We start from the raw sequence: 26,539 nt of genomic DNA on the forward strand, positions 1-26,539 counted from the left end.
TTTTACTGTTCCCTCCCTCTTCCCCATCATTAAAGAAAAAATAAGAAAGGCATTATATAAGCAACACGTGATGCAATTCCACAGAAGCCACATGATTTATAACACCCTATCTGCAGACATTGCTGAGAAAACTGATGACAGCCCCAAAGAAAGACAATTACATTAATAAACTAAACTAGAATGATACTTCTCTAAATTCTAACTCCTCAAATAAGGCTATGATTTGGTGTAATTAACAGTTATAGTTAAGTTCTCAAAAATTCTCAGCCATAAGCTCATAAATATCACTAGAGCAAAGAGGAACAAAATAAAGTTTATAAAATAATATATCATGCATGAACAGACAATGAAAAGTTCCATTATTAATATTTTCCCAAAAATTTTTTTAAATTTTTATTTTTAGAGACAGGGTCTCAGTTCTGTCATCTAGGGTGTAGTGTAGTGCCATAATCACAGCTCACTGTAGTCCCGAACTCCTGGGCTCAAGCGATCCTCCCCCCTCAGCTTCCCGAGTAGCTAGGATTACAGGCGTGTTGAACCATTGCCCCTGACCTTCCCAACAATTTACTATGAACATTTTCAAACATACTGTAAAGTTCAACATTTTCAGGGTAAACACTTGTACTTTACAAGTCTACCAATAAGATTTAACTATATGTGCTTTGTCACATATCTCCTCATCCTTCCCTGTTTTATCAACTTCATGATCTTCAAAGTAAATGCAGAAGTCAGTACACTTCTAAATATGACAGTATGCATATCAACTGAAGTTCCCTATTTGTTTACATTTGGCTTTTGAGGTGGAATTTAAATACAAAAAAAATGTGCAAAACTTTTTTTTTTTTAAGACTGCATTTCACCATGTTGCCCAGGATTACAGGCATGTACCACCACACCAAGTAAAATGTGCAAATCTTAAGTCTACATTAATTAAGCTTTTGATAAATGCATACAACTATGGAACCCAAATCCCTATTAAGATAGAGAACAGAATCATCACTCCAGGTTTTTTTATGCCCTTCCCAGCCAATCTCAATCCTAATTATCTCTAGAGGCAACCCCTGGTCTGATATTCTTTCCATCATAGATTAGTTTTGATTATTCTAGAGTATCACCTAAATGGGAACATAGAGTATGTACTCTTTTGCATACAGCTTCTCTTACTCAGCATGTTTTTGAGATTTACCTATGCTGTGGTATATAACAGTAGTCTGTTTCTTTGCATTGCTTGGCAGTATATCACTGTATTGTGTCCCTTATTAATGGACAACTGGGCTGTTTCCAGTTTTTGGTGATTATCAACAGAACTTCTATGAACCTATGTCTTCATTTCTCTTGGGTAAATACCTAAGAGTAGAAGGGTTGAGTCCCAGGGAAGGTAGATGCTTAGTTTTATAAGTAACCACCATACCTTTCCCAAAGTGGTTGTACCATTTGACTTCCCTAACAAGAATGTATAAGCTTTGGTTGCTCCATATTCTTTGTCAACATTTGATGCTGTCTTTTTAATTTTAGCCATTGTGTTATGTGTGATCAATTAATATTTTAATTACTTTTGAGTTAAATCTATTTGTAAGATACAGCACAAAAATAATTGAGGTACATAAGATATAGAGCAATATTAAGAGAAATTACAATATTATAAATTTTATATATAAAACTTTTTTTCTACTTTCAAGAAGTCACATGATTTAAACTACACTTTCATTCAGTGCCTCATGAAATAATTATGCTGTCAAATATCAGCACTGTTGCTTAGGAAACTGGCATCAAAATACTAACTTTTCTTTCTGTTTATCTCTTACTACTTAATAATACCAACAATTTATGGCTCACTTAACCCACAATTTAGATCAATAATATAAATTGGAAGATATTTGTTAAAAAAGAACACTGTCAATGTCCTCTTTAAAATCTAATTCTCATTTGCTATACTAAAAGATTTAGTCACCTTTTCTAACATAACTCCATCTTGGAACTATGTCCTCTAATTAAGTTCTGGGGGGACCAAGAATAGCATCTGATGCCACTCCTTAAAATAAAAACAAAAACACACCTTGGTACAATTGCACATTCTGAATTAGCTTGTAAAAGCAGCACAGCTGTCCTAGAAACAAGCAAATCACTCTTGGATATATTATGATATTTTTCAATACAGTATGCTTACATAATCGATGCCATTATAGAACTCAGTAGGTGACAGTCCAAATCAGTAAACAGACATCTACTGATGACAAAGAAATAGTAACAATAGCCACTTAGGGAAGCCACTAGCGATGCCTGAATAGATAAACAGTTTCATGGTCAGATCCCATTTTTTATGCAGTCTCTTACCTGTCAAGGGGCAGCCAATCCCTACATAGTTACTGTTGACTTTTCTTCTACACAAATGTCAACAATGGGGCACAAAATTTTAAGAAATGCTTCCTGACTACCTTAATGTCACTGTAGCTTATAATGACAAACTTCAAATTGGTGAAAAAATGACTATTATGTATTCCACCAAAAAGGAGATGTCCAACTGCCATTTTAACACATGCCTTTCTTATTCATACCACTCTGCAATGCACCAATTTGCTTTGCTGTTTTTCTGAAATGTTTTCCTTCCTTTACGAAAAAAAAAAAAAAAGGCTGGGCGCGGTGGCTCACACCTGTAATCCCAGCACTTTGGGAGGCCGAGGCCAGTGGATTACAAGGTCAGGAGATCAAGACCATCCTGGCTAACACGGTGAAACCCCATCTCTACTAAAAATACAAAAAACTAACCAGGCGTGGTGGCGGGTTCCTGTAGTCCCAGGTACTCAGGAGGCTGAGGCAGGAGAATGGCGTGAACCCGGGAGGCGGAGCTTGCAGTGAGCCGAGATTGCGCCACTGTACTCCAGCCTGGGCGACACAGCAAGACTCCGTCTCAAAAATCACAGTATAAAATGAACCATACTCTTTCCATGCTATGCTATGGTACCCTCTCAGATGAGGAGAGCAGGCATGGACAGCAGATCCACACAATGGGCAGAGTCAGCAACGCACTCCGTGCAAGTGGCTCCTCAGCTATCGAGCACACTACGGGTGATCAAAGAAACAGAGGGTAAAGAATAAGAATAAGGAGGGATTTAGTGGAAGTCCTTTGACACTCCAAAGAGCATCACAAATTTAATCCACCATAAGTTTCACTGCACATTAGAAGAGTGCCCAACAACTAGAAATGAGAGCAAGAGCAAACCATGGAGATATAATATATATAGTAGAAGAGATTACACACTTTTTTTCTTACTCTTATCTGTTTTTCCAGATTTTCTATGAATATCTATTACCAAAAGTTCTACCATTTAATTATTTTATAATATAAAAAGTAAAAAATTCTACTATTCCACAAATTAAAAAAGAAAGAAAGAAATCTATGGCTCAAAGGGTTGAAACAAAGATGTTAGTCTTTTTTTGTTGCAACCCCTTTTCTTAGGCTTGCTCCTAAACTGCCATTTCCTATTGAATTGTATTATTATTAAGTTATTTCTATTTAATTTTTTTTGCCCTGTCTTTTGGTGCTGACCTACTGAATTTTAATGGGGGAAAAACAGATCTTTTCTGAAGAAAACGACATACAAAATGAATACACAGAACCATGTAGGTAAATATCTCACTAGATAAGTATTACAAGAAGGGTTTGATAAAATTAGAGTTCTTGCTGATAGCCCATTACACAAAAGTCAGGGTAATTATATGCTTTTTCCGGGTCCAGTCTCTGCAACAAAGAACCAATTACTCTTTAACCCCCTTACCCTTCCAAACATTTCACTACCTAAGCTTGAAGACTACTAACCAAAATTAAACATCGAAGAAGTTGAAGCAGTATATAAAGAATGTAACTATTCCTTTCTCTAGGTTTAATAGAGAGATGAATGGCAGACAGGCTGACAGACAGGTGGACAGAGATAGATAATGCAAGCAACAGGCTTTTCCCTTTAAAACTGAAACCAGGGTTTCTACAAAATCATTCAACTGCATTAAAACAAAACAATTCCACTGAGTTTCTACTAAAAAATCATCTCATTATGAGTCCAAGAACATGACTGTGGCCATTTACTCTTAGAACCTATCTCTTCATTGGCCAGCTATGTGGCATAAACTAAAATGATCTTTAAAGTCCTTTTAGCAAGAAGAAAGAAAACAATTATGATTCTATCAAAACTTTAACTTTTCATATAACCCTAGTACAGTAAAGAGTAAGACAGCTTTTAGACCAAAGAAGTCTGGTTTCCAATCATAGGTAACCATATTATCTTGTCCAAATTGTATATTACCTCTGAAACCTTCTGAGCTCCAGTCCTTAAATGAAAAATATCGACCTTACAGGGTTACTATGACAATTAACTACTGAATGAAACTTAAAGTTCCTAGCTCAGAGATAAGCCACAGAGCAGTCACGCAAATGGCAGTTATTACCATGATTAATATTGGCAGTTGTACAATTCTGTCCACTTATATTTCACCACAGAAACAAAAGCAATGTAACACTGAAAATATTAAAACTTTCTATGGCAATACTCATAAATTACTGAAAACAATTTACCTTTTTTTCCCCTCTAGATCTAACATCATATTCTAATTGAACTCAAGGAAAAGACCACCTTTCCCACACCCCTTTTTAGAAGAACAAAATGGATGCACCTGACAATCCTCAAAATGAAAGCTATTCTAAGAGTGTCCACTACAAATATTAAAACTGTAAAGGGACAATCTGCAGACTTGATGAACACTGTAAAATGCACAAAGACATTTCCAATTAGCAAACAGATGTGTTAAACAAATAATTTTTAATTAAGCACAACTTGTACTACAAAATTCCCTAATAATCAAGCTTTTTAGCAGAATTAGTGTACCAAATATGTTTTATTTCATGGTTGTGCTATATTTGCTAGACCAAGGCCATCTAGTAAATATCCTATTTTAAGTTATCATGAAGATGCCCAGATTAATTTTTATTGTGTTCAGCATTCCCTTGAAAAAGGATTAAGCAACAAGGTCATGATTTATAGCGAAAATAAAAAAAAAGAGAAAAGCTCAAAAAAAAAAGGCTCAAATAATCATTTTGTTCACAATTATATCCAACAAAGAAAACCTCTGTTTTCCTTAAGGCTACATTAATTAAGGTGGGATCAGCAAACGAAAGGTGATCAAGTTAAATTTCAAAAAAATTAGCAAAGTAAAACTAATTTTGCACTATTTTAAATCAAGGTACAGAACAGTATCAGTTTTAAAATATCTACGTATTAATATATAGATAGACACATGAATTTATACACACAAAATATGCCTGGAAGGGTATACAAAAAAACTAACAGCAGTCAACTCTAGGCGAACCAGGTAGCTGGGGTGAAGAGCTCACCTCAGGCTTGTTTTTCATGAAGTATCTATCTGAACACATACACTTTCATGTGTATGGAAGTATATTTATGGCAGGAGCAAGGGAGCATGCACAAAAAGAAATAAAGTAGAAATTAGAAAGCAGTCAAGATTGGTTCTTATATACATGATTAAAAAGCAAAGTACAGAAACAAGATCTTCACATCAAAAATAAGAACAATTTTATGGAGCACTAAAAATGAAGTTGCATGCCCAAGACAATGCTTTTTCTTTACTGCTTCATTTCTGTTTCAAAAGTAAATAAGTAAAACACAAATCTAAATATTAAGTATCATATTTATCTGCAGTTATTTCCTATCATAAAAATGGGAGAAATGTAAGTTATTGCTACATTTAAGAATCTTTTTGCAAGACACATTGTTTACACATATTCTATTCAAGCTTATTGAAATATCCAATGTTATAACACATTTCTAAGAATCAATTTAACATTCAGCTATAATCACACCAGCACCGAAATAGACAAATTTGTGTTTTCTTGTATTTACTTCCTCTACTGCTGCTTAAGGGAAATCTACTATGGCATTCCTAGTTTCTAAAAACGCACCACAACGTCAACTGATGAGTCATGGGTCACACTCCAAGTTCTTATGTACCAAAGAAAGCAGGGCACTAAAGTCTTACACACCAATTTTAAAGACTGTCTAATAAGCTCGGTTACAAACCAAGAGTTCTTTATAAGGTAACACAGATGACAGTTTTTAAACGAGGCGTGAAAAACTTCAAAATAAAACTGCAAATTCCACAAAGAGTGATAGAATTATTTACTCTTTTTCAGACTCCTAATAACTGGTAGGGTTTTGTTTTTCTTAATTCAGAACACACAAACATAAAGTACTGCTGAAATACTGACAGGTACAAACTCAAGTTTGTAAAAACTCAACTCCCAGCTTCCTGAAAGTCCAAATTACCTGAGAAATAATTTTCTATATGCCTTGTTTTGACTCTTAATTATTTCCAGTTTTCACTATTTAACCATTTCACTGACTGGGAAACCTCCAGGAGAGGGTACAAAAGGGCAGGAAGCAAAGATGACAACGTTTGATTCCTTTGGGCATTATTAGTTAAATTTCCGTGGTGAAGAGACAAACAGCTAAAAGGAAACCTGGAGACCAGCTGTAGATTCTAGTAACCAGCATAACAGACCATTGAGATTTAATCACATCATCTAATTTTCCTCCTAGCATCCATCATTATCCTTTCCATTAATTGCTTACCTATTTGCTATTGTTTCTCTTCCTGCCCCACAGCATGTAAACTCTATGAGAACAGAGATCCACCTGTCTTGCTTATTGCTATAGTCTCACCATGTAGAACAGTGCCAGGCACATAACAGGCATTCGATAAACATCCAGTGGGTAAAGAAGACATATATGTATTCAGTTATCTTAGCACCTGCAGTCATGAAAAGGCTAAAATTTATGTTTGCTTGAAACTATTCTTTACTCATAACTTCTAATAAATTTTTATTTTGCGTTGTCCCAAGACTCTATGCTTTTATCATCTAAATATGTTATCAAAATAGAGTAATTGTACTGAAATTATAATCTAGACTAGATTTCTCAGAACAAGAACTTCTATAATTCACTTTTCTATCCCAAATATCTAGAATGGTACACAGCACAGAATAGGCATTCAAATATTTGTTGAAAAAATTATTTTAAAAGAATTATAACTGGTGGGATTAGTAATGTTTATTCTCTTTGCATAGTTTATGATTTCCTGCATTTTCTACATTAAGCATGTATTAATTTTAAAATATACAGTGTGATTTTAAAAAAGAAAATCAACATGTATCCCTTATATCTTCATGTAGTTTATAATGTATGCAATAAAGTAAATCAAACAGATGTGCTGCTTAATCCCCAAGAGTAACCAAATAGAAAAACATTCTTCAAAATTGAGATATTGCTAATTTTTAAATCAAATTTAAAATATTACTTTTAAGAATATTAAGCTTTATTGTCCAGAAAGATATCCTTCCACAAATCCTAGTGTACTTAGAGAGCAATTTCTTTGAGTTGTTGTGTTTTTTTTTTTTTTTTTTTGGTAGGGGGCCAAAGTCTTGCTCTGTCACCCAGGCTGGAGTGCAGTGGTACGATCTTGGCTCACTGCAACCTCTGCCTCCCTGGTTCAAGCGATTCTCCTGGCTCAGCCTCCAGAGTAGCTGGGACTACAGATGTGTACCACCACGCCCAGCTAATTTTTGTGACAGGGTTTTGCCATTTTGACCAGGCTTGTCTCGAACTCCTGGCCTCATGTAATCCACCTGCCTCAGCCTCCCAAAGTTCTGGGATTACAGGCATAAGCCACTGCGCCTGGCCTGTTTTTCATTAACAGAATCATTTTCTTTTCAAAAGGTTCAAATAACCAACAGTGATTTTTTTTTTTTTTTTAGAGATGGAGTCTCACTCTGTTGCCCAGGCTGCAGTAGGGTGGCACGATCTTGGCTCACTGCAATCTCTGCCTCCTGGATTCAAGCAGTTCTCCTGCCTCAGCTTCCCAAGTAGCTGGAACTACAGGCGTGCATCACCATGCCCAACTAATTTTTGTATTTTCTAGTAGAGAGAGAGTTTCATTATATGTTGGCCAGGCTGGTCTCGAACTCCTGACCTCAGGTGATCTACCTGCCTTTGCTTCCCAACTTGCTGGGATTATAGGCGTGAGCCACTGCGCCTGGCCCAGAGTGATTCTTTTTGAAGACAAAGAATGTTATATTATAAATAAACAACTCAAGAACTACATAATGGTTTGCTTTCCTCCAGCACCAACCTTCAGGTGAACCCAAACTGTAGAAAGAGAAAATATAGTCACTATCACATTTAGAAAGACTAAAATCATGCAGAGCAACTGTGTTGCAGGTAATCATTTTATAGGAAAAAAGTTAATACAACATAAATTAGTTGAAAGTTGACTGATGTTTAATAAGAGTACTCAAGATTTTACTATCCTTCTACATTCTGCAAAAGGGATTCATTAAAGTTTTTAATCCTTTCAAAAAATAGGTACTATACCATTGAAAAAAATCCAGACTCTCAAAATAAATCCTGAATGGTTTCTTAATGATATCATACTCCATTAAAAACAGAAAAGAAATTCAAATGTGCTAATAAATGTACTATATATACCTGGAAAAAGAATAGGTCAGTGTCCCAAAATAGAATTATGTCTATTTTTAGCAAAATCTAAAATTAGTTTATTGAAGTATCAGTTAATACATCTCATCTATAATAAAAGCACAAAGCCTAAAACAGAAATTCATGAGATTAATAAATATTTCATGTGGGAACTAATTGCTATGGACACTTGAAATCTATTAAATAGCCTTCGCGTAGTGGTCTTAAAAGATCATGCACTGCTACTACTGATCAAATGCTTGACATATTTAGTAGCAGAGGCACAGGATACAACCACATGCACTGTGATACCTGGCCTCTCCCCACCAATTTTATATTTCAGCTTCAGCTAAACCCAGACTATCGACTGTTTCCAAATTGGTATCTTGCAACTATAAGAAATAAAAACAACAGAGAAATTCACACTAGAATATACTATGAAGCAGCTGAGAACTGTATTCTAGCCCAATAAGTGACATCAATCCCCCCAATTTAAAACTATTCCATGTATTTCAGACCTTTCCCTCTCTTTGCTATAAGCACAGTCTCAGCAATATGTTCAAAATATTTTGTTTGGACCCTTATCTTACACCATATTCAAAAATTGCCTCAAAATGGACTAAAAACCTAAATGCAAAACTTGAAAGTATAAAACTCCTAGAAGAAAACATACGAGAAACGCTTCATGACACTGGATTTGGCAAGGATTTCTTGGATATGACACTAAAAGCACAGGCAAAAATAGACAAATGGGACTACATTAAAATTAAAAACTTTTGCACATCAAAGCACACATCAACAGAATGAAAAGGAGAAAATATTTGCAAATCGTATCTGATAAGGGGTTAATATCCAGAATATGTGAGGAACTCCTACATCTCAACAACAAGAACAAAAAAAAGGCCAAGGATGTGAACTGACATTTCTCCAAAAACGATACAGAAATGGTCAACAAGCATATAAGAAGTTCAGCATCACTAATCCCAGGAAAATGCAAATCAAAACCACGAGATATCACCTCATACCCATTAATATGGCTACTATTAAAACGGAAAAGAACAAGTGTTGGTGAGAACGTAGAGCATGTAGAGAAACTGGAATCCTTTTGCATTGATAGTGAGATTGTAAAACAGTGCAACCGCAATGAAAAACCGTATGGAGGTTCCTCAAAAAGTTCGACTACCATATGATCTAATAATCCCACTTCTAGGTATACATCCAAAAGAATTCAAAGCAGGGTCTCAAAGAGACATCTGTACACTCATGCTTATGGCAGCACTATGAGCAATAGCCAAGAGGTAGAAGGAACCCAAATGCCTACCGACAGATAAACAAAATGTGGTATATGTATACAATGGAATATTATTCAGCTTTACAAAGGAAGGAAATTCTGTCACATGCTACAACATGGTTGAACCTTGAGGTCATCATCCTAAGTGAAATAAGCAAGTCATACAAAAAAAGACATATACTGTATGATTTCATTTATATGCGGTATCTAAAGTACTCAAATTCTAGAAAGTAGAAGAGTGGTTACCAGGGGCTGGGGAGAGGAGGAAATGGGAAGTTGTTTAATGGGTACAGAGCTTCAGTTTCATAAGATGAAAAAGTTTTGGAGATATGTTGCACTGTAATGTGAATATATTTAACAGTGTACACTTAAAAATGGTTACGATAGTAAATTTTGTGTGTTTGCCACAATAGAGAAAAAGCTGAAGCAATGTAAAATATTATTCCGTTAAATATTCATAATTTTGGTAGAATTTATTTTACCTCAACCACTGAAAATTCAGCATCCAAACTGAGATACACTAAGTGCAAACCATTTCACCAAATTTCAGTACTTAATATGGGAAAAAAGAATGTCAAATCACATTTATAATTTCATACTGATGACATATATTTTGAACACACTGCTTTAAAATATGGAACTTAAAAAATGTTATGCTTTAAGAACAATAATTGGAGGAGAATGTGGGGTCAATGGAACTGTGTTTGTTTTATAAGGTTAAAGACTGGAGCATATTTATAGGCTGGTGTGAAAAAGAAAGCAGGGAGAAAGAGATTAAACATAGAAAAGAAGAGAGTTAATTGATAAAGCTGCTCCTGAAGGAGACTTGAAGAGATAACAGGCACATTTGGGAAAACAGATCTGAGACTTAAGTAGGTAAAGTTTGGAAACGGAGAGACAGAAAAGTCCTAGAGAAATCACAGCAGATCATCTCATTTCCACCATGAAATAACCAGATTATCTGCAGACTATATAGAAGAGGTGGAGTTGGATAAAAGGGTTTGTAATGATGAGGTTTTGGAATAAATCATGAGTGATGAAGAACAAAACCCTCATTGGGGCTAGTAAGACCCATATGATCAGGCCATGGCCTACCTCCCTGGCCTCAGCCCCTGCCATGGTCCCAGCTCTCTCTCATCCACCTCCTCCCCCTCCCTCAAAGTGCCATCCACCTCTGACTGCCTCCTCTGAGGGTTTACCTGTGTAACACTTACTCAGCCAGATATCTGTTTAAGGACAACTTCTTCAGAAGTCTTCAGTGATACCCCACTCTGCAGAGACTAGGGCAGTTCCCCTTGTCATAACCCAAACACCCTATGCCAGCACCATCCAACAGAAAGATCACTTGAGCCACATGTGTCATTTCAAATGTACCAGTAGCTATGTTTAAAAAATAAAAAGAGACAAGTGAATGAATTATTATCATTTTGAGACAGAGTCTCACTCTTGTTGCCCAGGCTGGAGTGCAGTGGCACAATCACAGCTCACTGCAGCCTCAGCCTCCTGGGCTCAGGTGATCCTCCCACCTTGGCCTCCCCAGTAGCTGGGGTCACAGGCATATGCCACCACACCCAGCTAATTTTTTATAGAGACAGGTTTCGCCATGTTGCCCAGGCTAGGCTCAAAATCCTAAGCTCGAGCGATTCTGCTGCCTTGGCCTCCTGAAGTGAGCCACCACGCCTGATCAAATTATTTTTAATATTTTATTTAATCCAATATATCCAGAATATTATCTTGAATCGCCTCTAGATTGTAAACTCCATGAGGATACCACAGCATTCTTGGCTCAGTGTCAGAGCACTCAGTAGGGGCTAAACAAACGTTTACAAATTGACTGAGGGATATGGGGGCAGGGGGTTGAGGGACATTTCGCTGCATTGAGGACCAGCCATTTAATTGGTGATACCAAAGCAATGTGGAGACAGAAGCAGAGTTAATCTGAACAGGGGCGTTATCTGGCAGGTACAACACAAAAGACAAGTCCAAGAGAGGCAGAGGTGCCAGTGGGAAGCATATTCCAGGTGTTTAACCATGGGCTTCCAAACTGGATAGAGACGCTCTGCAAGACCAAAAGGTGTCCCTGCAGCAGGGAGGGAAGGGTGAGGTGGAACAGAAGGACTGGCACACTGTTGCTGTGAGGGGGAGGGGGCACTCTAATAGAAAGTGTGGGTATTGAGAGAGCTGCAAAGATAGGAGAGAAGAGACGGAGGTCCAACCACAGGATATGTAAGTTTTAAGATTTCTAACATGGAAAATTTAGGGAAATGACAAAATGCCAAATGAATGTTAAGATACAGTGGAAGCAGGCCGGGCATGGTGGCTCATGCCTGTAATCCCAGCATTCTGGGAGGCCGAGAGACGCAAATCACCTGAGATAAGGAGTTCGACACCAGGCCAAGATGATGAAACACCATCTCTACTAAAAATACAAAAATTATCCGGGTGTGGTGGCGGGTGCTTGTAATCCCAGCTACTGGGGAGGCTGAGGCAGGAGAATTGCTTGAACCTGGGAGGTAGAGGTTGCCGTGAGCCAAGATTGCGCCACTGCACTCCAGCCTGGGTGACAGAGCGAGACACAGTCTCAAAAAAATAAAAATACAGGCGAAGCAAAGGTCACCCGGCTGCAAATGATTAACTACTCGAATGAATGTCTTTTAAGATTTTAAATACTACAAGGGCAGAGACAATCTTTTGTGTGCCACCCAAGCCCAGCACTTCTTAGGTACTTGTTAAATACAACTAAACTGAAAGTCAAAGTTCAAATGTTAAAAATCACATAGAAGTAAAACTGCCTTTGCAAAAATTATATCAGTGAAAAAATTATAGCAGTGGGGAGATCTTAGCCAATTCTCTTCTTGCCTTTAGCTTTCAAGCTGCCCTTCATTATTCCTGGGCTTAAACCAAGCTAATTTTGGGAGACATTTAGTTTATAGTTTAAATGGTAACAGCTCTTCCCCAAAATTCAACCACCTTTGTAAAGCTAATGAGGGACCACGAAGCTAGGCAACAGAGGAACCTGAATTCAGCTAAGGTGTAGACATAAACAATTGCCAGCCACTATTCCAGAGGTCACAGGATATGCAACTTCTCCAATTACTCCTTCAGATAACATCACTACTGGAGAAACTAAGATTGGCCTTTTGAGATATCTGTTCAGGTTTTTTGGTTGGACCCACTGACCACTCCTGTGGCCTCACCCAGAAGCCACTCAGAGCATAGGAGGACCATTTCCCACACCCCTATGATTGTGCCCCCAACCAATCAGCAGCAAGCACCCATTGCCTAGCCACTCCCACCCCTTCCCCCAGACTACCTTTGAAAATAGCCCCCAAATGCTCAGGTAGGCTGATCTGGGTAATAATAAAATTCCAGTCTTCTGTTCAGCAAGATCTATGTGTGTAAAAACTCTTTCTCTATTGCAATCCCCCTGCCTTGATAAATTGGCTCTATCTGGGCAGTAGGCAGAAAGAATCCATTTGGCAGTTAAAGAAGAAAAAGCCACAAAACTGAAATAAGATTTAAGTAAAGATCTCTAATTTATGGGTTCAGTAATTATTTATTGGTCTAAATGATAAGGGTTCTCATAAACAATTAAGTCTTTAAGATTAGCAGCCAAAATCCCAATGGGAAGGGGGTGGCAGATATAAATATTTCCCAAACTTACCTTACTTTTATCTATAAAACAAAGTAATAGCCAACAGAGCCTTGGAAACTGACAGGAAATAAAAACACACTCAGGAGTGTTTTTTTCTATTCTCTTATTCAACACAACAGTCATCAACACAGAATACTTCTATGTCCAAATGTGGGTTCCCCCCCAACCCCAATACACAAAGCAGTGGACACCAGCTGGGTGTCCTCTAGTTCAATTCAATTCTGACCTGGAGATAACCTCAGATCCCAAAGCTGAGGGCTCAGTCTCCAAGACCGCTCCCCTCTCCACCAGACACCAGTCGCAAGTGCAGGCCTCAGAAAATTCTAACTGGCCTCAATTTGGGGTTCCCATAACCCCTCTTTGGGTTCAATTAACTTGCTAGAGCAGCTCACAGAACTCAGGGATACACTTACTTAGGTTTACCAGTTTATTATAAAAGATATTACAAAGGATACAGATGAAGAGATGCACAGGGCGAGGTATGGGGAAGGGGTGCGGAGCTTCCATGCCCTCCCTGGGGCGTGTTACCCTCCAGGAACCTCCATGTGATCAGCTATCCAGAAACTCTCTGAACCCTGTCCTCTTGGGCCTTTTATGAAGACTTCATAACATAGGTATGGTTGGTTAAATCACTGGCCACTGGTGATCAGCTTACCCTTCAGCTCCTCTGCCCTCCCTGGAGATTGGTGGTGGGGCTGACGGTCCTAACCCTCTAATCTAGCCTTTCCAGTGCCCAGGGCCCATCCTGAAGCTACCTAGGGGCTGCCAGGCGTTCAGTCAACTCATCAGCATACAAAGACACTTAGCGCTTTGCAGATTCCAAGGAATTTGAGAGTTGTATGCCAGGAAACAGGGATAAAGACCAAATATATATTTCACAACATCACAGATGCTTTAATATAGCCAAATACATCTTATTCTACACATAAGATATAGGTCCTCAAAACTTGGCTATCAACACTTTTTACACTGGGCCCTATTACACACTTTAGAGCAATTTGTTATTTAAAATAATTCTAAGATTACTCTTCAAGAAAGAAAAAATTAAACCCTCATTTGTTTTACATATGAAGGTGGTATGCTTTTAAAGCGGACACACAATGATTGTTTTATAGTATGTTACTTGTCTATTGCCTATTTTCTGCATTTGTTTCTATTCCTCATTTCTCCTGCTCAGCCTAACTTTTTAAGAAAAAAAATAATTTTTCCCTGCATAATTTCTCCACTGAGGGAAAGTGACCGTCAAAATTATCATTCATAAATCTCCAGGCTGGAAAGATTAAACGTATAAGCTATACTTGCATCCTATCCTCCACAACAGTTCTGTTCCTATCTTTCCAGCTATCTTTATCAAGACTTGATATCTTGCAAATAACCAAGAGAGGACAAATTTATGATGCGGCTATTGTCAGTTTACCTCTGAACAAAGCTTTATCTCTATAAAATAGTTTAATCATAAGCCATCAATGTTGCAGTTCTTCTATCTTCCTATAAGAACATGAAACACTTCAAGCTTCCTCACTGGATCAATTCTCTTTTGCTTTCCCTCTGACCAATGACTGTTTCAAAGATTTGGAGAAGTCTGTGAGCCAAGCCAGATCAAAGCCAATTTGGATCCAATTTGTTCATTAATGCATGCTGTTGACAAAAAGAGTCAAACTCTGCAACATATTTGAAGAGATTTATCGTGAGCCAAATATGAGTGACCATGGCCCATGACACAGCCTTCAGGAGGTCCTGAGAACATGTGCCCAAGATGGTGGGGGTGCAGCTTGGTTTTATACATTTTAGGGAGGCATGAGACATCAATCAAAAAATTTTAAGAAATACATTGGTTTGGTCTAGAAAGGTGGGACAATTGCAGGGGGTCAGGGGTGGGGTGGGGGGTTGAGGGGGTAGCAGTGAGTGCCATTCCAAGCCATAGGTAAATTTAAACATTTTCTGGTTGACAGTCGGTTGAGTTTGTCTAAAGCCCTGGGATCAACAGAAAGGAATGTCTGGGTTAAGACAAAGGATTGTGGAGACCCAAGTTCTTACTTTCAGAGGAAGCCTTCAGGTAGTAGGCTTCGATAGGTGGTAGTAAAATGTTTCTTATCGGACTTAAAGTCTATGTTAATGTTAATGTCAGAGAGGTATAACAAGTCATGTCCGACCCCCACTTCCCAATCATGGCCTGAAACTGTCTCTCAGGTTAAATTTTAAAAGACCCCTGGATGAGGAGGAAGTCCATTCAGATGGCTGGGGAGAGGGGGGAGCTTAGAATTTTATTTTTGGTTTACAATACATTAATATTTGTTTAAGTACTTAGGGATTCTGCAGTTAGCAAAGTAGATAGGATCCCAGCTCTAGGAAGCATACATTCTAAAGGACAGAACCTACAACACCTGCTTCTTTAAAAGCATACTAACTAGAGAACAATTTATTATTGTAATGTCATGAGCACTTGCTTGTTAAAAAATTCCTCTTTTGAGATGGAATCTAGCTCTGTCACCCAGGCTGGAGCGCAGTGGCGCAATCTCAGCTCACTGCAACCTCCACCTCCTGGGTTCAAGCGATTTCTCCTGCCTCAGCCTCCTGGGTAGCTGGGATTACAGGCACCTGCCACCACGCCCAGCTAATTTTTGTATTTGTAGTAGAGACAGGGTTTCACTGTGTTGGCCAGGCTGGTCTTGAACTCCTGACCTCGTGATCGCCCGCCTCGGCCTCCCAAAGTGCTGGAATTACAAGCTTGAGCCACTGCGCCTGGCCAAAAAATTCCTCTTAATAACTTCTCAGAAGGCTAATACACAAAATAGCCACCTTTTCTGAATCCAACCAAACAAAATAACTTATTAACCACAGATTTTCCTACTGCTTTATATTTTCTGAGGAAAAGAAACACATGCCAGGAAAGCTCAAAGGGATGTGTTTTGTAAAACTCTCAGGCCCTCCTACAGGGTCAATTTAGGTAGGCCTGCCCCAGTCTTCTAATTCTACATGCAAGATACATATATATTACTTTTTCAAACAACACTGCTTCCTAAATAGAGGAGAACCTATGAAACGAGACCTGTGATTCTTTTTTAAAAACCTAGATGTATTTGGATAGAGGAAGGTGGGCCTGTGGACTCTAGCCCTGTAAGCAGGAAGGAAAGTTAAATAGTTCTCATAATACAATTTAAAGATATCGGGTGGCGATCGTAAAGGAAAGAAAGAAGAGGGGAAGAAGGCCAAAGAGCCAACCAGATTACAAGAGGCTGGAGTCCTCCTTTCTTTGATGGTGGCCAAAATATATTTTAAGGATAGAAATGCCTAATATTCAATGTCAACACTTCTGATATCACTCCACTGTGAACCCCTTCACCCTCCCCTTCCTCTAAATCTCTCATGAAGCTTACCATACCCATAAAGGCTTTCTGTGAACTCTTCTTTTTTTCTTTTCTATTCTTTCCTAGCTCCTGTGAGACACAACTATCCAACAACTGCATCATGGATCTCGCAACCATCCATTTAGCACCTCCTTAGATTAGTCCAAAACTGAACTTATCTTCCCTTCTACACCTCTACCATCAATTGTTTTTAACTGCTCCTTCTCATATCCTCCAACATTCCACTAGCTCATTAATGTCATCATCTAAAGGAACAACTAATATTTACTGAGCACTTGGAATGTGCTAGGTACCCTGCCAAAGGCATTACATGCGTAATTCCTCAAACCCTACTAAACAGGTACGACAATCATTTCCCAAATGTTAGGAAATCAAAGTTCTGTCAGGATAGTTATTCTAAGGGTAAGTAATATAATTTACAATTTGACCCATTTTAATTCCACAGCCAGCTTACTCAGTACATGTCAATCAATGCCTGAAGTCAAACAACCCAGGATTCATCCTTCCCTCCTTAAGCCTACCCAGTCACTTACCTAGTCCAGCCTCCTAGTCATATCTCTTAAACACCACGTCGTCTCTCCTTCCACTGCCAGCACACTAGCATTTACTAAGTTCTTACTATGTGGCGATCACTATTCTAAGTAATATACATGTTTTTTCAAGTTCTATCCCCCAAACTCTGAGATGACAAACCTAAGGAACAAAGAGGTTTCAGTGTATGACAGAGCCTGATTCCACCCCAGGTAATCTGAATAGAGAATCCCTGAGCACTTAACCCCTCCATTATAACAGCCTCCAACTTAGTCTCCATACCGCCCATCTGGAAGCCCACCATCCTCCAGACGCTGCAGATATATTTCTGGAATGCTTACCCGTTATCATGACATTCTCCTGCTTAAAATTAGCAGCTCAGTATCACTGACTGGATAAAGTCCAAATTTCTTAATCTGGTATAAAAAATCCTTCATTTTTCTGTTCAAGTCAATTCAGTAAATATTTTAGTGCCCAATGTAAGCAAGAAAAGGTGCCAAGTGTTCTGAAATGAATAATACATGTCCCTGACTACTACTTCCACCTCGGACATTGGGTCCTTCGGCCAGACAAGCCCATATGCAAAGCTCGTAATACTACAGCCCAAAGACACATACATTTATTTTTAAGTGGCCTGCGTGCTACATGCCTACAATGTATGAAATCCCAAACCAATCTGAAGACTAAGTGCCTACGTAACATCTATTCTTACAGGTCTCCAGGCAGAAATGCTCCCTAAGTTCAAATTACTTCAGGGTAACTAGTGGGATAAAGGCATGGATCAGTTTCCAAATGAGAAAACTGGGCAAGAAGCAACCCCTGCCATCAATGGCTGGCATGCAGTAGGTACTTTATCAGTGGCTAAATGAATAAATAATGAAAAAATTTCAAAGTTGATGAGAAGCCGAGAGAAACAAGATATATGGAGAATGTAACACACAAGTGGGCCGAATTAAAAGTGATGTTATTCTACTTTGGTTCTCATTTGGCCTACTTTTACCCCATGGGAAAACTCACCTGTGGGACTTGGACAAGCTAAAAAGCCAAAACTTTGTTATTCATGGCTCAACAAAGCTTTGACAAGCCAAAAAGGATACCAGATTCCCGCTTCCTTCTTTACCTGCCAAAGTCCATTTTCTAAAGAGGTGTGGGGGTGGGAATTAAATCTAGCAAAGTAAATAAAACTGATCTACTGAGATCCAACTTCATTAGTGCTGCATCGAAGTACATGCAAAAGAAATATCAAAATCTGTCCTGGGAAGAAGACCAATTTACAAGTAAGTACTATTGCCGCAAGAATGTGAAATTCTTAAAGGCAGTTGCAATAAGCTGGAGCTCACAAGTGTTCCTCCTCCTGCACCGCCACCGCTTTTCACTCAACTTTGTTTCTGATTTCTGTGATTTTAAAAAGCATAATATATACAGCAAAGCCCATGCATAAGTGTACTTTAGCTCCTGGCATAAATGAACGTCTGGATTCATAAACTTAACGTAAACTGAAATACTAGAAGAAACACTACATGAGTCAAAAGTCCTTGTTTAAAACGTGGCATAAAGCTTTGAAAAGCGAGTGATGTATTTCCTGAATGATGCTTTGTGTGCAACTGCTTCCAAATCAAGATTCATATTTTTAAATTACCCCCTGGAAGATGTCAAATCTCTCTCCCACCCTCTCCAGCCTAAAGAGAAAGGTGCGAATTCACAGGCAACAGGCTGGGGCGGAGGGAATGATCTCTCCCCATCCCTTTCCAGAGGAACAAAACCCGATAAAGGCAGCTAGTGCCACTCTCATTGCCGACACCACACACACACAGAGGAAATTTAAACACCCCACCTCTCCCTTCCCTTAAGAAGCAAACGACGCCAAGATCTGCACCACGGTGGCCGGAACCAGCAAACGCTAACAGCCGGAGGCCGCCCGCCTCCCGGGCGCCTGCAGGCGGCGGGCACCAGGCGCCGACTCTCCCTCCTGGACCAGCCCCACACCCGAGTCCACGCCAGCTCCGCAGCCCGGGCGAGCGAAGACAACCGCGAAGGACCAAGGCTCCAGGGCGAGCTGTGGCGCCGCTCCGGCCGCCTCCCGGGGCGCGGCGCTGCCCCACACCCAGCTGCCGCCCGCACCTGAGGCGGCTGCCCGCAGCCGGCGAGAGGGCGCGCAGCGAGGCGGGCAAGGCAAACTTACTCACTGGGAAAGCGCGGCTGCCCGGGCCGCGCACGGGCTCCTGGCGCCGCTGCTCGGCACCAGCTCCCGCTCTCCGCGGCCCGCTGAGGGAGCGGAGAGCCTGCCCGGCTCCGCTTCGCCAGGAATCGCCGCCGCCGCCGCCGCGGATTTCCTGGCAAGAAGCAAACTCCGGCCAAGACTTCACTTCTCAACCGCCCCTGCTGCCTTCCCGGGGGCAGCGCCAAGGCCGAGCGGCCCAACCCGCACCCGGGCCAATCGGAGGTAGCACAGGGCGGGAGGTGGGCGGACCAGAGGGCGGCTCCACCTATCCGAGAGCTCGGGAGGCGGGCCAGAAGGGGCCCGTCACTCCCGGGTTAGAGTGAGACGACCACTCCGCCCTCGCCGCCCGCCCTCGCCGCCCGCCCTCGCCGCCGGCCTCCGCCGCCCGCCTCCCCCACCCGCCCCGGGCTGTCCCCGCCGCCCGCCTGATTCCCCTGCGGAAGCGCCGCTGGCTAGGTGTCTGCGCGCACCCCCGGCCGCCGTCAGGGGTGGCACAGCTGGGGAAGGAGTGAACATCCAGAGGAATCGCCGGGCGGGGTGGGGGGAGGCCAGAAGAACAGGTGGCGCAGGGAAGCAGAAACGTAGTTGCGCTGGACAGCTGGAGTGGGGCAGGGTCGGGGCCAGCGGCGAGGGGACAAGAAGGGCCGATTCAAGAGGAAGCGCACCTGAGGGAGGGCGGCGAAGGCCGGGACGCAGGGAGCTGGGCGGAGAGCGAGCCTGGGCGGCGAAAGGTTGCCGAGGCGGGGGCTGGGCGCCTGGGAACAAAGGTGAGGGCGGGTTCCGCAGGTGAGGAGGTTTTAGGAGCCACTGGGGAGAAAGGGAAAAGGAAGTCTGCAGCCGGAGAGGACGCGCTCTGGGGGTAGAAGGAATCCTAGGACGGAAAGGATAAGGTGGGAAACAGTTTTCTCCCAAACTCTCACTCCCCCAAAAGAGAAAGACATTTCTTTCTTGCCCTTTTTTGACCCAGTTGAAAATGCAACTGCAAGCTCCCCGGTGAGACAAATACCGCCTTCAACCTTCGTATTCTGTGGTGATTCATCTCGCACGTGACCCCCTCCCTCTTCAAGGTGTGTTGACCGACTACAGTCTAAGCCTGTCGTCCCACAAAAGGCCCGGGAGGGCCGGGGTCCCAGGAAGGGCCATCCTGGGTCAACACCGTCCTAGTTGGGAAGTCGGGCCGCTTTCGGACTTGCCACTGGGAAGGGAAGTGATTTGGGGGCGGCAGGTAAGGCCGCGCCCCTTCGCCATCACCTGGGGAAAGGTACCAGAGTTGAGCCGGGCACCCGCAGGCCTGTCTGGGCCTCGGGGTAAGGCGGCGCTGGCCCCGCCCCCTGCCCCTCCCGTCGCGAGTGTCCTCGCTTGGTCGCCCAGGTGAGCCGCGGGGCCGCGAGCCACCGCCCACCCCGCGTCGGGGCGGGGCCTGGGGGCGGGGCCTGGGGGCGGGGCCTCATGCCCCGCCCCGCGGCTGGGCCCTGCCGCGCCGCTGCGGCTCCTCCTCCCTCCTTCCGTCCTCCGCGCCTTCCGTTGGTCGGTCCTTCCTTCCTGCTTCGCCTCCGCGCCTCGTGCTATGGGACAGAGCCCCCGATCAGCCAGCACCACCTGAGGATCCGGAAACCGCCCCAGCGATGGAAGAGGATCAGGAGCTGGAGAGGTAACGGCCGAGGAGGAGGAGGGCGGAGCGTGCCGCGCCCAAGGGGAGCGGGTGGCCGAGGGGCACGCTGCCCGGCCTGGCAGCCGGGGCCTGACTCCGGGCGCAAAGAAGCATGGAGAGAGAAGTGGGGAGGAGACATGAATGTGTTTCAGTTGAGAGGCTGAGAGGTACACTAGCTATCAAGGAGGGAAGACAAGTTGGGAGACCAGAGTTCAGTATCCGAACTGCCCACCCCCGTTACAACAGCAGTGTGTAAAAATCACGCCCCGGGCCTCTGTTCCTGAGGACGGTACTCGTGCCTCTGTCCCTGTAACTACGGCTCACCTTCCTCCTATGTGCAGACTGCTCCTAAAGCCACTCTGTCCGCTGAGCTGTTTTTCTCCCTCCTGCTTGACTCCGGGACCTTCCATTCTCCTAGTTTCTCTTGCAAAATGGAAGCCGTAGTTGGGCCTGCACATTGATCATCTGTATCCTCTATTTTTATACTACAGCAATCGGGATTTCTATGCCTTTCAACCCCCTTTTCATCCTCTAGCAGGACCAGTCCTATTCTAATCCTATCCCTTGCTTGTGACTCTACCAAAAAATATTTTGGCAAACACTTAAGTTTGTGTTTTTCTAAGAAAACCCCCCTTGTGGCCAGTGTGGATGGTCAAATGGAGCAGGGAAAAACTGGAGGCAATAAATTAAATATTTATTGATAGAGTTTGTGGAGGCAGGAAAATGAGAGGCGAATAATTCTATGTAGCTGCAGTAGATTAATAATAATGTGTTGCAATGTGATATAGTAAATGAAAAAACTAGTTACAAAACAGTATTCAGTATGATCTCATTTTTATAAAAAATATGTGTGTAGAAAAATATCTGGATTGAAGACCTCAATGGCTGAAGGCGAGAGGAAGACAGTCCTGGAAATGGTCCAGGCAGCTGGAACAGATAGACACTGTGTGACATTTGTATTGCACGAGGAAGACCATACCCTAGGAAATTCTCTACGTTACATGATCATGAAGAACCCGGAAGTGGAATTTTGTGGTTACACTACGACCCATCCTTCAGAGAGCAAAATTAATTTACGCATTCAGACTCGAGGTACCCTTCCAGCTGTTGAGCCATTTCAGAGAGGCCTGAATGAGCTCATGAATGTCTGCCAACATGTGCTTGACAAGTTTGAGGCCAGCATAAAGGACTATAAGGATCAAAAAGCAAGCAGAAATGAATCCACATTCTAGTCCTTTATGCAGTATACAAGAACTGTCCTGTAGGATATTCTCTTCCTGATGGTGCAGAACCCAGAATTAGAAGTTTGTGGTTACAGCATACTCTGTCCTTCAGAAAGGCGTGATTCTAGCTGTTGACCCCTTGTAGCTATTGGAATCTCTGCAAGAACCTCTGTATTCTTCTAATAAATTCCCTCTTTTATTTAAACTAGTTTGACTGGTTTCTGTTCCATGCAACCAAATGGTCCTTGAGGATGACTTTTTTTCTTTTAATTAAGCCAGCATTGAAAATGAGGAAACTGAGAATATCAGAGGCCTAGACAAGAACTGTGATCATGGGAATTAAAAGGAGTATATATCCATGTCTGTAGTTGGAGTGGTGGGGGTAAGGGAAGAGACAAAAACCATGACCCCAGTTAGATTGTCGTTAGTTTAAAAACGGAAAGAAGATTGGGGTGGGGACTTGGCTTCTTGCTAAACTTTTTGGCTTTTAAAGAATTGCATCATTTGCTGTGATTGGTAGACTGGGCAAAGGTGGGAATAATTTGGAAGAAGTGAGAATTCTGGTTTTACATGAGAGTTTTAGGGAGTAAGGCTCCATCTTTGAGGCATTTACAGGAAAGATACCAGTTTACTGCTTGAATTTTGGGATATACTTAATCATGATCTAAGTAAGGTAAGATGTTTTGATTATATTACAGAAGGAGAAAATTGGGATGACTAGATAACATTTTCAGTCCTTAAGTAGATATAGCGTAGGGTAATATAGAAGAAGCCCTATTTGAGAGAAGGTAAAGCCAAGGAGAAGGACAATTCCATGTAGGGGAAATGACTGTTTCGGAAAACACATATCCCACCCGGCAGTGCTCTGTGCTTTGGGGCCTTGTTTATGCTATCCCTTCTTCCTGGGCCAGTTTTACTCCTGCCATACTCTTAAGTCAAAGCTTATGTGTCAGACCCCTCAGCCTAGTTTGGGTACTTCTTTGTGCTTTCATTACACCCTGTGTTTCCTGGCTTTGGCATTTACTATGCTATTGGTAGTGCTTATCTTGTTTACCCACTATACGAACTTGGAGGTCAACATGATTCTGGTACCTGGAACACCTGACAGGTAGTGGACACTTAGTAAATACTCTATGAATTCATGTAAGTAGTTATGGCATGCAGCTTTCAGTCACTCAAACCTGACCTCTTATACTAGCCTGCCATAGAGCCTACATTTCCTACACTCAGTCAACTTCTTTAAAGATATTTCCATATTTTTGAGCACTAGTATGTTCCAGGCCTTGGGGATAGATATATAGCTATAGTGGATGAGACAGAGTAAGTCCTGTTCTCATAAAGCATGTGTTGTAAGAGCCCCTTAAAAAAAATTGTGAGGCTCGGCATGGTGGCTCACACCTGGGAAGCCAAGGTGGGACAATCACTTGAGCCCAGGAGTTTGAGACAAGCCTGGACAACATAGGGAGTCCCTGTCTCTACAAAAAAATAAAAAAGCTAGCCAGGCATGGTGACACATGCCTGTAATCCCAGCTACTTGGGAAGCTGAGGCGAGAGGATATCTTGAACCTAGGAGGTTGAGGCTGCAATGAGCCATAATCACGCACACCACTGCACTCCAGCCTGGGTGACAGAGCGAGACCTTGTCTCAAAAAAATACATAAAATTTAAAACTTGTAATTCTGTAAAAGCAGCAAATGTAGGGTCAAGATAGAAAACATGAGAAAGGAATCTACTTTAGGCATGGAAGTTAGGAAAGGTATTCTAGAGATTACAGGAAGGGAGAGAGCTGGCTGTGCAAAGAGGAGAGAAAATGCATTCTGGGGATATAGCATGTGCAAAGGTCCTAAAGCAGAAAACTGGTGGCATGAGGAACTGAAGATATTGAAAGAAGATTTGCATGTTTTTGTAGCACAGTAGACAAGGAGAAGGGCCTGTCCTCTGGAGTCCATGGGAGGAAGAGTTGGGGTAGTAGGGATTTGAGATTTTAGGTACAGTGGGAATGACATCTTCATTACTTTGATTACAGAGTGGGGGAAGATGAATTATAGGGAGGCTGGAGTATAAGCAGAGAGAAACACTATAAAGAATTGAAGTGGCCTGGAAGGGTAGAAGCTAGTGATGGAGAAGAGAAGGTAGGTTTGAGGTATATTTTAGAATTGAATTGGCACAGAATTGGTACACTTCAGGAATTGTGGAAGATGAAGAATCAAAGATGACTACTGCCTAGCTTTAGGGCCAATTACTGAAATTGGGAAGCTTAAAATGGAAAATAGATTGGGAGGTGAAAAAGATGATAGGAGTCAAAAGTTTCATTTGTGAACATTGTAAGCAGTGGCTATGTGAGTTGGAGATCGTGGAAGAGATCTAAGCTGGAGACAAATTTTGTGAGTCCTTGCCATAAGATGACATAAACTGATTAAAAAAAAAAAATAGAGGGTGACAAAGAAGTGGGCCCAGAACAAAGCCCTAGGCAACTTCGGTATTTAAAGTTTGGGTCAAAGAAGAGTTAAAGATAAGAGTATTTGTAAGTTTGGGTCAATGTGATGGTAGGAAAGTGCAAAAATAGGGTGTGGAAGCCAAGGGTTTCAAATAGGGAATAGAAAAATGTCACCTGGAGTTAACATGGAGGTCACTAGGCAGTAGCAGCATTAGTTTACTGCCTAAGAAGAGTAAACATTACCATTCATTATACAGAGGAATGGCTTAGTTTGGTTTTCCAATAAAAGAATCACATGACGTTGGAAGAGGTGAGTTTAGGCGGGAGCAGGGATGTCATAGGGCAAGGATACAGAATATTCTTTTATGGTGATAGTAAGAAATTTTGGAAAGTCAATGTTTGTTTAAGGGCATTGGCCTTTGAAGATAAAAGGAAGCTCAAAAAGGATGTGGAAAAGGATTAAAAACTTTTTTCCTCTCCCAAAACTTTGCCAGTGGGGATAGTAAACAGAATTACTTACATGGAGTTTAATTCCTCTGAACCAAGGCCTGTCAGGAGATAAAAACAAAGTTTAATTAGTGGACATCAAGGTACAGACTGATGATAGTAGATGAAGTACAGTGGGAAACACACCCAGAGGCGACCGCTTACCACATCACGACTTCATTGCACCTAAAATAATTTAAACTGATCACGTAGCATGCAGTCTTGAATGTCTTTAGGGTGACCATAAACTCACAGGTTCATACAAAACACCTGCAGAAGGCAGTTGGGTGGAGGGAAGAAACTGAGAACGGGGCAGGCAGGTTAACCAAGAGTCTTGTATATGTGAAAGGAATCTGCATAAAGTCTGTAGGGACCTGAGGGAAAGCTGAGTTGGTCCAAAAAGGACCAGGGAGATGAATGTGACTCCTACTCATACATCCTGTGAAAAGTTAATCCGCATCTGATTTGCACTCAAATAGCATTTCATTCTAAATAAACTCATGCCAGTGATTCAAGATCAGAAATTCTCTTCAGCTGTAAAGTACTGTGACTTTTAAAAAGCCGATTATTAAATAATATATACCAAAGGCTTTTAATACATAGTAATTCTGAGTACTTGCTGGTACTTTCTATTTTCAAAGTACTTTACAAGCGAATTATTTACAAATTGCATATAGCTGTAACATCTGAGTACTCTAATTAGTTGGCATAATGCACAGGTTCACACACAATCTCGAGAGATGGAAAGGTGTCTACAAAGTGGTCTCTTCAGTACTGACCCAAAGAGTGTCTTGCATCTCAAGAGATAGGAAAGCATATCAAGTTCCGTGGCCTACCACTCCCCACCCTTCTTTTAGTTTCTCTTAAACACATTATTCAGATTTTAGATGGTCTCCAGATCACTAGACAAAACTCATCTTTTTGGTTAGCGTAATCTAGAGTCATTCTTTGTAACAACCTTTAAACTGGGCTCTTAGGAAGTTTACCCAAATCTACCTGTCTGCTTTCAAGTACTTATTAAGACTCCCAAACCCAGCCTTTTCTTGCTCAAATTCTTAATGTTGCTATTTTCTTTTCCTGCTTTATAAACTATCCTGGTACAGTTAATGCTTGGGTCTGGTTTTTTTTTTTTTTTTTCT

General features: G+C 41.5%; 3 protein-coding genes across 8 annotated transcripts in view; 2 read left to right on the forward strand and 1 right to left on the reverse strand.

Moving 5' to 3' along the window:
• LNX2 (ligand of numb-protein X 2) overlaps nucleotides 1-20,997 on the reverse strand; it is a 76,425-nt gene extending 55,428 nt beyond the window's left edge. Inside the window, exon 1 of one of the 6 annotated variants that reach the window (XM_054528846.2) lies at nucleotides 20,855-20,997. The gene's annotated coding sequence lies outside the window, so the exon portion shown is untranslated. Of the gene's footprint in view, nucleotides 1-19,216; nucleotides 19,856-20,854 lie in introns of those variants that run through there. The other 5 variants (XM_002824118.6, XM_009248518.4, XM_063714872.1 and 2 more) reach the window with 5 other exon arrangements.
• Nucleotides 20,997-26,539, forward strand: part of LOC100452499 (protein POLR1D) — a 44,908-nt gene continuing 39,365 nt past the window's right edge. The window contains exon 1 of the mRNA XM_002824119.6: nucleotides 20,997-21,254. Within this exon, the coding sequence (XP_002824165.1) occupies nucleotides 21,229-21,254 (26 nt within the window). The 5' untranslated portion in view covers nucleotides 20,997-21,228. The remainder of the gene's footprint in view (nucleotides 21,255-26,539) is intronic.
• On the forward strand, nucleotides 21,115-22,682 carry LOC103892199 (DNA-directed RNA polymerases I and III subunit RPAC2). Its single transcript, XM_009248521.4, has 2 exons — nucleotides 21,115-21,254; nucleotides 22,111-22,682. Exons 1-2 carry the CDS (start codon nucleotides 21,229-21,231, stop codon nucleotides 22,484-22,486), a joined length of 402 nt encoding a protein of 133 aa, XP_009246796.1. The 5' UTR covers nucleotides 21,115-21,228; the 3' UTR covers nucleotides 22,487-22,682.

This window comes from Pongo abelii, chromosome 14 (genome assembly GCF_028885655.2).
Source record: "Pongo abelii isolate AG06213 chromosome 14, NHGRI_mPonAbe1-v2.0_pri, whole genome shotgun sequence".
Classification (NCBI taxonomy): Eukaryota; Metazoa; Chordata; class Mammalia; order Primates; family Hominidae; genus Pongo; species Pongo abelii.

Excerpts from the sequence above, each read along its gene's own strand:
- LOC103892199 (XM_009248521.4), top strand. The coding sequence starts at position 21,229 with ATGGAAGAGGATCAGGAGCTGGAGAG. Across the intron at positions 21,255-22,110 it reads GAGGATCAGGAGCTGGAGAG|AAAAATATCTGGATTGAAGA; the intron begins GTAACGGCCGAG and ends ATATGTGTGTAG.